The following is a 14045-nucleotide window of genomic DNA, read 5'->3' on the forward strand; positions in this document are numbered from 1 at the left end:
TGTTTTGCTTTGTTTTGTTTTTTAGGCATTAAGCTCTCTTCTACAGATGAAGTGAATATATTCTGCTATAAAATATGCATTTTTAGCTGGCTCATGGTGCACTGGTGGTTGAGATGACATTAAGTTATATTTGTCATTGTCAGTTACCTTCCTCATTTAAGGCTTCAATCAGCCTGCATAGTTGAGTTGATTTTTACTTCCCTGTGCAAGATAATTTCCATATTCTTTGACGTGTCTGGAGTCTGCATCATGTAATAGTCTGAGACAAGAACAGAAGATATTGTATTCCTGTCTCATTATTTTGTCTTTAACTCCTTGATTGCTGCTTAATCGTGCTTGTATCATCAGAATGTGAGAAGCTGATTGTTGTTGAGATCAAAGCAAACTGTAGCATAGAGTGCCTAATTAGCAGATATGTTTGCAAGCTGCCTGTTTTGAAGGTGGGAGAAATAGAATTTAACCCTCTTTGGGACACTTATAAAAGCAGCTGGAAAGTTGTTAAGAGTCATTTATCATAGTGGAAAAATTAAAAGTGGAAAAAATTAATCTGCTTATTACATTTCTGAAGTTTGAGTTGTAGCTCCTCAAGAAATACCCTTAGAGCTGTTGAATTAGCTGGCTTTTACATATGGTTAGCACTGTAACTGTAGAAGCACAGATGAAAGAACTTGCCTGAACTTAGTTAAATGGTTGGATTTAATCATCTGATTAACTAAATCTGAGCACTGTGACACTGCAGTCCTATTGTTGGTAATACCTGAGCTCATTAGTACAAAACTGACTGCAGCATATTAATAAATCATAATTTCATATCAAGAACACATGATCTTTATTCCTAGAGGCTTAAGGGTTCCTGTTTTTTCCCTATGGTCTTTCTCTAGTGGATATTGTACAGCAAATGATCTGACCACATACTTGCTTTCTCCAAGTTTGTTGCTTTAACTTAAATTGAATGTAGAGATTGAGAAATGTTTGAGGAGAAAAACAGTCCTGTGCTTAATCCCTAAAATGAAGGTTGAAGACTTGAGTGGAAAAGTTCCTAGATGTTTTCCAGTGAAAACAGGAGCAGGTTTTTCTATTAGGAAGCTTTACCTTTTGAAAAATTACTGTAAGCATAAAGTGACAAATAATTTCTTTATTATGTGGATTAGGAACATGTACATGAAACAAAAAATAGAGGTCATAGCGGGGACTGTAGAGAAAGTAACATGTTAACACATAATTTCATGCTTGTCTTTTTTAATGTCAGTTAGGAATCACTGGGCATTTTCCTCAGTGCAATGGAAGACATTTGTTTTCTTATCATAAATTCTATTGAGCAAGTAGCAAAAAAACAAATGTTGAGATGGTGCAGAGCTGAGAGCCAAGAGACTTCAGCCACTGGCTGAAGTAGTTGTTCATATAATGTTTGAATTGAGCAACAGTGAATTTTTTGAGGTCCTCAAAATTAGAGCATGTGTGTTCCAGGCGCGGCTTTGTAGGAAGTCTGACAGTAATTAGAGTTGCAGATAAGAGCTCTCTCTCAGCTATTAGTGTGCAGGATTCTTGTTTTTGCAAAACTGACTGTATATCAGGAGGAACTCTGTCTCATTATGACTTAGATGTAGTTTAATGTGCTTTTGATAGCATCATGTGTCCAGTGTGAATCTTAAATTTCTGGTTTTTTCTACTTCTTACCTGAGTTTCAGAAGTGGACCTTCAGATTGTTGTAGAACAATTGTAAACTGAAAAAAAGGGGTGAAAGGGAAGCAGTAATATATGTGTTTTAGGGCTGTGTTGTAGAATGGACCAGCAGTTTAGAAGTTTTGCAGCTACGTGTGAGAAGTATGGGAAAAGGATTTATTTGTTGGTAAGATAAAGGAAAGAAAGCTGCAGAATATTCTATCTCTGAGCTCACTGATAAATATCTGCGACTAATTATTTTGCTGAGTTGTATTTCAGTAGAATTGGGAGGTAGGGAAGTAGCATAATGAATGATACTTCATTCTGTAGGGTGTTTTATGATGTAGTTATCAGTGTCATTGGTTGGCTAACACTGCTATTGCATCAGATACTTCTGGTATGAAAAACTACAAAAAAACCCAAACAAACCCAAAACAACAAAACCGAAGCAAACAAACAAAACTGAAAACCTCAAACTCATCCTTACCCTCCAAACCTAATTAAAACTACAGAGATTTGCAGGTGATCCCAAGTGCCTTTCAAATATTTTATTACCGTTTGCTGTACTTCAATCATAGATTGCAAATAGTAAAACTAGAAATGTAACTTCAGTGAATAGATGTTAGCAAAATGTCATAGGTTTGAAAATAGATGTTGGAATTTTTTCCCCAGTGTCTACCTTCCTCAGCCTGTTTCTTCCAGGATGGGGCGAGTCGGGGGGTGAAAGGAGGGCTTGGGAACTGAGTGAAGCCGGATGTGCTGGGTGGTGCAGGGGGCAGGGGAAGGTTCCCTGGAAGCATGGGGCCGGGGGCATGCCTCGGGAGTCCCTTGTCCGGAGGTTTTTGGTTTTGTCCACCGACCGGACAGAGCAGGGCCCCAGTCTCGACCACCTGCTTTTTTTTTTTTTTCCCCCCTGAGGGGAAGTTTTTTCCCCCACGGGAAACCTTGTGGTGGACGACTTCAAGAGAGAGACTGATGCATTTCAGGAAACAAATGTTTAGGCCATGTGGCTTGGTGATGTTTTTCATTTGATCTGTTCAGTCAAAATCTCGCATTGTGTTTTTGAACCTAGATTTGATTAAAAATAGTAAGTCTTTTGAATTGATGCTTTACATCACCTTGTTGTTCTTCTAAGAGAAGTCCGTTGGTTTAGTAGTGTGATTGTCTCACTTAGTTTTCACAGATAACCAAGAATTTAAGGTGAACATATTGCCAAGAGAGTATATAGCCTCTTGTCCTGTTTCTGGACACTGGCTGAAAGTAAGCAGAACGTGCTTGTCCTCTTAATGTAATTCTCTGAATGTTCTTGCTGTTTGTTGGTAGCTCAGGGGCTTCATGAGCTGAAGATGTGGTCTGCCTAATTAGTACTTGTGGGGGCACAGTCCATACTGAGTGGCAGTGCTCTGAGTGGGGGTCTGGCGTTCTGTGGCACTGAGCCTGAGCGTTCTTTCTCACAGCAGTAACACTAAGTGGTGAGCAGAGGCAGGCACCATTGCTCCCTGAGAGCCCTGTGTGAACACTCCTGAGGAATGGCTGGCCTGCACCTTGGTCATCTCCCCTTACTTGGGACATTGGGTAAAGATACTTTCTGGGGAATTAAGTGATAACTATTAGGTAGATTGTAAAGAATTTTGGAATAGAAGCAGAATAGACCTCTCTTGGGTAGTGATGTAATTGTTATCAACATAGTAAGTGTCTTATTCTAATAAACCTCACTTTGTCCCTCAAACATGGAACATTATTCCTTAAAGGTGTAGATAGAGGCATATTTTTATTTATTTATTTATTTATTTAAATTTTTGTTTGACTAGCTTTCAGAATCTAGTTTTCTTTGGTTCAGAACCACCATTCTGGATATTTGTATCTGTTGTATCTTTAATTGTGGTTCTGGGTAGTGAGAATACTGAAGAAATGAATTTACCTATGAAAGTGTAGCTTGTGGAAGGCTGATGTGAAGGACTAGCAAGTGAATAGTAGGATTTCTGTTCTGATGAAATCACCTGTGATGAGGGCTGTAGAGTTTTAGGGTGGCAAGAGCATTATAGTAAACTTTGTCCATTGCATTGCCTCACCTGAAATGTCTCCTCTTTTAACTCACTCTTTCTTAACTTGACAGGCAAGTATTTGCTTCCCAGTGCAACTGGACAGCAGCTGTGGCAACCTATAGAAACCTCAAATCTTATTCGCATGCGCTACCAAACACTTGGACAGTCAGCACCTTCACTTACTGCTAGTTTGGTGAGTAATTCTTTTCAAAGCTAGAAATGTACAAAAAAATTATCTTTGTATCTGTTAGTGGGGGGATGGGGATCAAACCAGAATTTTATTTCCAGACCAACCTCTCCTCCTTAAGCAGCATTTTTAAAATATCTAATGCATGCATGCATGCATACAACATTACTTAGTATATTGAATGCAGCTGAGTAACATTTATGGTAGTGGTAACTCTGAATTGAGTTACTGAATTCTGCATAAACTCTGAGCTGAATGTTTCATTAATGTAGGTGTTTGCATTTAAATGATTTCTTTCATTAAAAAAAAAAGCATACTTTTTAGGACAGGACAGCTGTCTTCTATCACTTTCTCCTGAACATTCTTTTCCATGAATGTCTTTCCACTTCTTGCAGTACTCTGTCCTTAGGAGGACATAGTTGTATGAAGCATGAGCTTAATTAAGAATTTTGGATAAAATGATAAGAGAAGAGAAAGGGGAAGAGATGCGTCATGCACTTGAACTTTCAGCCTTTTGTTTTCAAGCATCCATTTTGCTGCTTTTTGCTTCTGGAAGTTAATATCTTAAGAAATGTTGAAATTGAATGTGGGACTCTGTATACTAGCCTATACTTTTCTTCAAAGAGTTATCTTAATATATTTCTTGTATAAAAAAAGAAAAAGAATTATTAGCATTTTACCTCCCCCTCCCCCCCCCCACCTTTGGAGTTGTTAAAACTTTGCTGATCCATGTCTTTCTAAGGGAAACTTGTTTTGTGGTTTGGGATTTTTTTTAATGCAATATTCAGGTTGAAGGTAGCTATGGTCAGCCAATGCGGAACAGATAGCACCATGACAGGTTTTCTTATCACACTGATATGTAGATGGCTGTTTTCTCCATGATCTGTCTGAAACAAGATCTTGTATGCCTTGAACCCTAATATTTTCTAGGGAACTAATTATCAATGTATTTATTTTTTTGTCTAGTCTATTGGTAGAAACATTCATTTTGAAGGAAGGATTTGGATTATGTATAATTAAAATGAAAAAGAAAATAGGTAATGCTCAGACCAGAAATCAGTTTAAATTGCATCAAAACTGTACATTTTTTTTCCTTCTTTTCTGTATTTGGGAATAAAAAATAATTTCTTCCTAATTAACTAAGTCTTAAAAGTGCTGTTGATATTTGAGTCTCTGTTTCTGTTTGCACAATTATTAAGTGACATGCTGCTATCAGTATTGTGCTTTTGTTTTGGTGTGATGCTTAAACTATGGGAAGAGGAAAATGCAGCAGCATTTTGACAAAAAGTATTTTAAATGGTTATAAAACAATAGACTAATGAAAAATTCAGTGAGCCAGGCTTCCTTAAGGACCTTTCACTCATCACCTACGTATCTGTCTGCCACAGACTTCTTCCTTCCTGTCTCTCCACATCTTTTATCTGTGCCTGACTGCCGTTTCTTTTATGCTGGTGCAAAAGACACGCAAGAGCCGTCTAAACAGATCTGAGCAGACTGTGCACAGGGTGGAGATGCAGGTTTCTCGGAAGTATTTATTTCTTATCATGAACTGCTGATCAGGCTTGCCTCCTGAGGAGGTTAATGCTAATGTCTGTTAATGTCACATATCCAGAGCTCTTCTCAAGCCATCTTAAACAAATACGTACTGTCAGGCTTCTGAAAGACTCTGGCCTTTCCTTAAAAGGGGCCATAAGTTAGGGATCACTCCCTTTCCTTGCCTTTTTTTTTTTTTTTTTTGTCTTGGTGCTGTGATTGAACAGAGTTGAATATGGGAGTCCTATTTTTACATTCTACTAAGGGGCGCTTTTAATTATATTTAGGACAAAGTTTACCTTACGTAGATGAGATTTGTGTGAAGAATTTTCTGTAACTGTTCACTCCTAGGAGTGATTGTTCTTGCTGAGATTGATACTCAACTGATGTGGACCTGACTGAGCAGTGATGATGTGCCAGTATAGACAAGAATGGTGAGTGAACAAGTCAAGACACGTGCTAGTGTTTAGTGCAGTTGCAGACAGGGAACAAAAGACATACTTTTCCCTTCTTCTGTCAGTAATTTGTAAGAACTTCACAAAACCATTTACTGGGGCACAGATATAAAACATTTCTGTCGGAAACTATAGATTTTTAAATGACTTACAGAATATTGATTAAAAATGGGCTGCAGGTGTTGCTTTAGATGGAGTTCAATAGCTGTGCATGATTCACTCACTATAAATTTCCATGTAGACCCATATAACTGGGTTAAAGATGTGTAAGGGAAGGCTAATTTTCAGATGAATGAGCAGTGTATTGGATTTGATGTGGGCTTTTAGTTCAGTGGTAGCCAAATGATAGTCTTGTTACTCTTCGATTTCTGGCATGAGCATTTTGAGCTGTCCACGACAGATTCTGTGGTAGTGACACAGATTATAGGAGTCTTCAGAAAATATTAATGGGGAATTAAAAGCATTAAGAAAATGATACAGAAAATCTTCAACACTGAATAGAAATGGGAAGGTGAGGTGTAGAGTTATTCTCTTTTAGGATATTTTCACAGCTCATTGTTTTGGTCAGTCTCTTCCTCTCTGCAGTTAGTGGAGAGTAATACATACTCCTGGATGGCAATTCAGTGTGTGTGCCTCAGTGTTGAGTTCTGCAGGAGGGTAGGGAAACTGTGGTAGAGCTCATTTGTCTGACTCTCCTTGCACTGTAGGCTGACAGTCATCTCGCCTGATATCAAGCTTCTATTTCATGGTAGGATGGATTGGCCTCTGAAAATGCTTATTTTCTGCTGAAGTATTCTGAAGTCAGTCAGACTCTGAAAGGCATGCTGCTGCTTCTTGTAAATGTGAAAGATGTCAATGAAATGACTAAATTTTTACTTAGTATAGTAATGGAACATATTTGAATACTTGAAAGTAGTTTTCAAGTAACATCAAAACTAGAAAAGCAGTGTAAACTGCCCTTTTCTGCTAAGCAGTGAAGGGATGTTTTGTCTAGGTACAACTAGAAGCATTTGTTACTTACTAGCATACTGTTTACTTCATTTTTTTTCAGGATTTATCTCTTGATTTCCTCCCCCTCCAAACTCCCAGAATATTGTTACCTTTCCAAAACAACAGAAGACTGACTTTGCAAGCATCTGTACTTTAGTTTACTTGGTTTTTATTGCCATCTCATCAGTGTTAATTTGTATGGATGGTCTTACAGAAAATGGTGGATGTTAATTATATAAAATACTAGTTTATAAATTGGACTGCTGAAAGGAAACAACATAGGAAGTGTTCAGTGTCTATCAAGCACAGTTCTACTTCTTCAGAAAGGGCTTTGCCTCTTCCTTTCTTTTAAATATTATAATACTGAAAATGAGTAAGTGTGTCTTTGTTAAATATGCCATTAACTTCAGCTAAATTGACATAATGTTGACAATTATGAGAACTGTTTCAAAACTAATTATGCTAATTAGAACTTAACTACCAGTAATTGCATGTATTCAAACAGCACACCAACAGCCTTTTGTGTGTTTTATTCCCCAGATGCAAGACAGCCATTTGTTGTCTGAGAAGCTGCAAAATTGCAGTGTAGATAACAAATGATTGCAAACAAATAAATACTTCAGAAACACTAATTGGTTAGATAAGTGAATGACAGTATCAGTTGTCCTTGGTCAAACCACATAATTTTAAAAAGGCTTTTATTTAAATGTTTTATTTTGGAATCGTAGGACATTTTTCAAAACATTAGTTGCCTGTATTCAGTTTTATCTAGTAAGTATCAGGTATAGCTGAGTTTATTTTTAGGGACACTTACTAGAGAGCAAGAGGAACCTGCATCTTGGGTTGCTTTTAGTTTTAGTTCTTTCTGTCCAGGTATTCAGGTCTTCAATGCCTAAGTGTGAGCAGTGATTAATACTCTGCAAAGTAATGAGCAAGTACAAGGATAGCACTTGTAAGAAGGAAAAGAAGATATAATACAAATTACCAAAGTAACTACTCCTGAATGTCTCTAAAATCTCCCCAAAATAGTTAGCTGGGTTTCAGAAACACTGAATCTGAACTGAGGACGTTTTTTGAATGCTAAACCATTGTATAGAGATAAAAACCATATTCTTGTTTGACTTACAACTAGCTTAACATCTAAGACTAATCACTGGAAACCTTTTTAAAATAGGAAGTTTTTATTCCTAGGAAATGCTATATTTGTCAAATAATGGTAGCAGGTTTTCTGTGCTTCAGTTGCTTCTAGCTTTTAAGAATAGAGAGTTATTCTCCCTTATGTGTTTTATTTCATTAATTTCTTACCCATGAATATGTATTTGCATTCATATTTCTTTGTCTGTATTTACCTTTTAACAAATAATTAATTGCAGTTCTAATCCAGTAGATAGATCTAATTTAGTAGTAGAGAGAGGGAAATTGACATCCATCTTCATAGACATGCCTATATACTTCATATTTTTACACAGCAAAAGGCTGGAGTAGACCTGGTCCAGAGCTGTGGGACTGTAGTAAGTTGACAAGCTGATGACTCGGTGCTCTGTATCACAAATATAAATTTGTTTTTATTAGTGTTCGTTTGTCTGTATAATTGTTTTCAAAGTAGACTTGGCATACTTGGGTTTAAAATAAAACTGAAGATTCAGTTGCTTGATGGAGTTCTAGATGTTGACACCTTTCCTAAGTTGTCTGATTGAAACTAATGGCTTTATTAATTCTTATGCATTTCTTGCTTATTCTTGGATGTGGATAAAATACAGACCTGGTGATGGTTGGGGTTAACTCTCCTCCCAGAGAGAACTTTCAATTTCTCAGAATTGAGAACACAGCTAAATTTGCAAACTATCATTAGTTAAAGAAAAATGGGAAAAAATCTCTCATAGAAGACTGACCTACATTAAAAGGTTTTGTGAGCATATCCACCGTGTCTTCAAAACATACTCACTTTTTGATGAAGTATTTTCCCATCAGCTTCAGCTATCTTCCAGCTTTCAGGATGTATTTGAGTGTGATTTAGAACTGAAAGAAGGTATTGCAGTTTATTAGAGCTGAATGAAGGTATAACACTCTTCTGTATACTGATGATGGTACAAAACCAGTCAAGGTCAACTGTGTGTAGGAGCTAAGCAATATATCCCTATTTTGGACATAAGTACCATACTTCTGTTTTCCAGGCTTCCCATATGATGGTCTTTGTCCTTCATGAGAGATTTTGCCTGAACACTGAAAGGCTCACTAGGACCAGTTTCTATTAGGGTTGTTAAAATTACTTTCTAAGCCTGTGTTGTCAGCTGAGCAGGCCTTGTTGTTTTAGATTTTTGTTTGGTCTGTAGGACTGTTGTGGTTTTGCCCAACCGGCCAGCCCCTGGGGCTGAGGATGGTTTTGTCCAGGTGGATTTCCGGACAAAAAGGCCAATCAAAACTCTTAGTGATGCCTTTGCTAATTACATATTTAAGAAAAATGGAAGAGAAGGCTTGTGGCGCAGTAAAAATTAGGGGCAGCAGCCCCTAATGTAGGAGAGGCGGCGGCAGGCCCCGAGGTGGGCCAAGGCCCCCTCCTCCCCCGGCTTGGGCCGGGAGCAAGTGGGGCACTGAAGCCCCCCTTCTCTCTTGTAAGAGAGTGAAGAAAAAAAAACAACTTAAAAACTGACTACTTGGATGAAGAACCGCTGCAGAAAAATTCTGGCAGAGAAATAAGAGACCTCCAAGTTCAAAGCTGGCAACTACAAGAGAGAGAAGGAAAGTTCAAAGGGGGGGGAAGCTGCTTCTTCCCCCTTTCACTCTCTCCCTTCAGCAGGAAAAAGATTGCAAAATAATCCCTACCACCTGTAAAAGTTTGTTGGAGTGAGGAGACCCTCATGTGGCTCACAGAAGAACTTGTGGATGTACGAAAAAGTTGAAACTTCATGAAAGGAACTGAAATGAAGCAGAGTCCTGTTGAAAATTTATGACCCTGAGGCTTATGCCAGAGCGAAAAATGACTCGAGTAAGCTTGGGATTTTAGTGAAAAATCCATGCTGTTAGTGCTGGAGATTTGTGACCCTGAGAAAACTTACGCTGGAGCAAAAAACAGCTCAGGTAGAGATGTTGAGATCTGTGTGTGAGATCCATGATAGACCCATGTCGAAGAGGTCTATCAAAGACTGTTCTCCTGTGAGAAGAGACCTCCACAGGGAAACAGGGGTGGAGTCATAAACCATTATCCCCTGTAACCCCGTAGAAAAAGATCCATGGTAAGCAAGTGTCCCCTGGAAGCCCATGGAAGGAAAAACCTTCAGGGCCTGGGTAACCCCCAGCCTCCAGTCTTAGCCAAGGAAGGGAGTAGACCCAGCCCTGGAGGCCAACACAGAGCAAGAGAAAAAAAGAGTTCCAGCTGCAACGAAAGTGCTGCAGAGTTATTGAAGAAACCTGGAACTCCGAGAATGGACATGAAGACTACTTCTTCTCCTTAAACTGATATAAAGGAGGGAGAAGTATTTCTGTAAATACATAGTACTTTTACTTAAGTAGAATTGTTATAAATATAGTTCTTCAGTTTTAATTTGCTAGTAATAAATGTTAATATTATTTTCCGAAATCCAGTCTCTTTTATCTGCATAAACCTTCTCTCAACTAAAAGTAATTGTGTGAGAGGTGTGAAAGCAAATTGACCCAGAGCAAAACCACAACAAGGACCCACACAGTTGAGGTCAATAAGCTTGGCTAAATGTAATGCTTCATGCTTAGAACTGAAACTTCTGACTGTATGTTAGTAGTGACTCTGAATAAGGGCTTATTCTTGTTTGCTGTGATATTTGAGTCATGTCTGTGTGGTGTTAGTGATGGGTATCTCAAAATGTCATCTAGAATTGTTGTGTCAGTAGTTTAGGAAGAAAAAAGTGGGAAGTGTTACAAAAGTGAGGCCATGAACTTTTCATGCTTGTAAAATTGGCCATGTGAGAAACAAAGGAGTAGTGGTGTTTAGCAATAAACTATATGACCAGAAGAAATCGATGTGTAATTGTTTATACTGTTTGAAGTTTAGATGCCTTTATGGGAATAAAAGCTTTCTCAGCTTATTGTTGGACTTTGCTTGAGGGTAAGAGAACAAAATTGTAATCTGTGATTAACAAGGAATAAGACTCAGGAATATAGTGGTGGACTTTTCTGGCCTTAGATCCAAAGCTTCTGCAACTCCTTAAAAGATATACAGGTGTGGAAATGGTAGGGGGATAAAGAGGCTAAAAAAGACATGACAAGCAGGAAGAAACTGGAAAAATGCAGCTTGGCTTATCTGAATGTGTTTTTGTGTAACGTAGTAAAGTGGGACACAAATTCAGTAGCGTTCTATCAATTTTTGAAGTGGTTATTGCCCACAAGTCTTTATTTCTGAAATATGAAAGATGTAAAAGGAGCAATGCATTTTCTATGTGTGTGGACAGGATTGTAATACTGAAGGAGGATAGAGGAAAAACTGGTAAGAGCTCACAATTTTGCTATCAGGCCAGCAATGCCTTCTTCAGTGCTGTAGGTGGGGACTCAGAGGAAGCAGTACCTTGAAAGCATTTGGCTGGTGAAGCCAAATTCTTCTCCTGAGGGGTGCTGGTTATCATGTTGCACCCTGAAAGGGAGCTATTAGTTTCACATGGAGCATTTATTCCTTACTTTTTCTAAGCCCTTTAGAAGGCACAATAGGCAAATGTATGCAGGAACATAAATACCTATGTGGATGAAACACTGTAACTTTTGCACTTTGAATCATAAAATATTTGTTGTTTACAGTATCTAAAATTGTATATTATTTATCATGCATTATTAGTAGTAAATGATGTTTTGGATGTTACTTGGTTCTGTTAAATTCATTAGTTTCTCAGAATTTCAGTGTAGATTAATAATTATTATTAAATTGTCTTTATCAATCTCAGTGTCAGCCAAGGCAACTTTAGCCCCTAACACTCTAAAATGAGAGAATTGTTTTCCCTATTTCATAAAGTAATGTGCAGTTCATATGATGTCACTGCATAACTTCTGTGGGTAAGTGAAATCCTGGAAAATAAATCATAAAAGCCAAGTGGTGGATTTTCATTATCTCGTTCAAGGAGTTTTGATAAAGCTGGCCTACATTCCCTCACCGACTAAATATCTTAAATATCCTTTACTGTTAATATCAAAACAAATAAGCATTCCTGTGGTTGTATGAGGAAATTCTTGCTAAATATATTACAGAGTTATAGTTCTGTCTGCTAGTCTGTATGTACAGACTAAAAAGGTATCAGCTGCTTTGAGTGGATTACAGCTTCTCTGGTCTTGGCGATTATGTTAAGTGTGGGTTTGTCAATTTTTGCTGCTAATTTTGATGAAATGTCTCACTTCCAGTGCTCTAGCCAATTTCAGTGACACTTCACAATAATATACCTTTCAGAATTTGAAGGAACAAGAGGCAGATGGACAGTGTTTTTTCCATAACCTTATTTTCCTCAGAAAACATTAAAAATATCGCATTAAGAAAACTTTTGGGTAATGTAACAGTAGGTAGTGATAGTACAAAGTTTCTGACTTATGTAAGATGGCTAGATACTGATCTGTATAAAATTCTTGAAAGATGTTCTTTGTTTTGATTCACTTCCAGAATGATTTTTCAAACTGATATAAGAAATATATGCACATCTTTCAACTCCCAGTATCCTACAGGGTTTTTGCTTTCATGCTTTTGTGGTTTTACTTGATGATGATCCATTATCATTTCTAATGAAATCCCTTTTCCCCACAGCATTGTGGAGTGACAATATGGATGGTTTGGTGTGGATGTATATATATAGGAGGGTTGAAAACTTGTTGTTGTTTGTGAGGACGACCAAGTAAACAAAACTGGGCATTCTATGATAAAGGCCTAAATTCAGTTTTATTCGCTTCATCCAGAATATTACATTTTGTTCTTCACACAGTTGCACTCACACACTGTCTCCTCCTGTAGAATCTTACATACTAACACTATTCTTAGCTCTGTTATCTATGTTTACCACTAGCCTTCACGTATGATTGGATGTTCACCTCTTATTTACATTCTTTTCCATGCTGCTAGGCACTGCGGCCTTGCTGCATCCTCCGACAGAAAACTTTTCAGTGATAGTTGTTTTTTCAGATTTTTTTTTTTTTCTTGTGGGGAATAGACAGTAATGTACTGTGTCTGCTTAGGGTGTTTAAAATTCAGGTAAAACATTGGGGGTAAATTTCTTTAGGAACTGAAACTGTTTTCAAAATGCTACAAAACAGGAATGTGATCTCTGTTATGATTTTTTAATCATATGCAAAGTATGATTACTTTGTTGTGGCACATAAAGTGGCACAATTTCTCTTATATTCAGAAAAATAACTTTAGATTCCTTTGTGGAATTGTAATGTCATTTTCCCTTGGCAGTTTATGCTCGGAACTACCACAGAATTACAGAATATACCTAGTGGGAGGGGACACACAAGGACCATCAAGTCCAACTTCTGGCCCCTTCCCTGGGGAGTCTGTTCCAGTGCTCAGCCAAGCTGTGGGTGAAAATCTTTTTCCTTATATTCCACCTAAACCTCCCCTAACACAGCTTCATGCCATTTCCTTGAGTCCTGTCATTGGTCACGAGTGTGAAGAGATGAGTACCTGCCTCTCCTCTTCCCCTCATGAGGAAGTTGTAACTGCAGTGATGTCTCCCCTCAGTGTTCTCTTCTCCAGGCTGAGCAGACCAAGTGACCTCATTGGATCCTCATACGGCTTCCCCTCCAGACCCTTCACGATCCTTGTGGCCCTTCTTTGGATGCTCTAATAAATTTGTATTTTTTTTATGTTGCGGTGCCCAAAACTGCACACAATATTAAAGGTGAGGCTGCACCAGTGCAGAGTTGAGTGGGACAATCCCCTCCCCTGACCAGCTGGAAATGCTTTGCCTGATGCAACCCAGGACACGGTTGGCCCTCCTGGCTGCCAGTGGCCAGGACCCCCAGGTCGTTTGCTGTGGGGCTGCTCTCCACTCAAAACCACAAAAGCATTTTTTGCAGATATTTGTTTCAAAACCATTATAACTACAACATTCAAGGGGACACACACTGGTATGCTCTAATTGTTCTTTCTTCTCTAATGTGCCTAGAGAAGGGCTGTGTAGGAAGTAGTGTTTAACGTTTCCATATTTCTCCATTTCTGTGCTTGTAAAA

General features: G+C 38.2%; 1 protein-coding gene across 2 annotated transcripts in view; it reads left to right on the forward strand.

The window, feature by feature from the left end:
* MAST4 (microtubule associated serine/threonine kinase family member 4) overlaps window positions 1-14045 on the forward strand; it is a 269784-nt gene that overhangs the window by 65322 nt on the left and 190417 nt on the right. For both annotated transcript variants that reach the window (XM_050330031.1, XM_050330032.1), the window contains one exon: window positions 3779-3900. In XM_050330031.1, coding sequence (XP_050185988.1) covers window positions 3779-3900 — 122 coding nt within the window. The remainder of the gene's footprint in view (window positions 1-3778; window positions 3901-14045) is intronic.

The sequence above is a fragment of the Myiozetetes cayanensis genome, unplaced genomic scaffold (assembly GCF_022539395.1).
Source record: "Myiozetetes cayanensis isolate MyiCay16 unplaced genomic scaffold, myiCay2020 scf4, whole genome shotgun sequence".
NCBI classification, from domain to species: domain Eukaryota; kingdom Metazoa; phylum Chordata; class Aves; order Passeriformes; family Tyrannidae; genus Myiozetetes; species Myiozetetes cayanensis.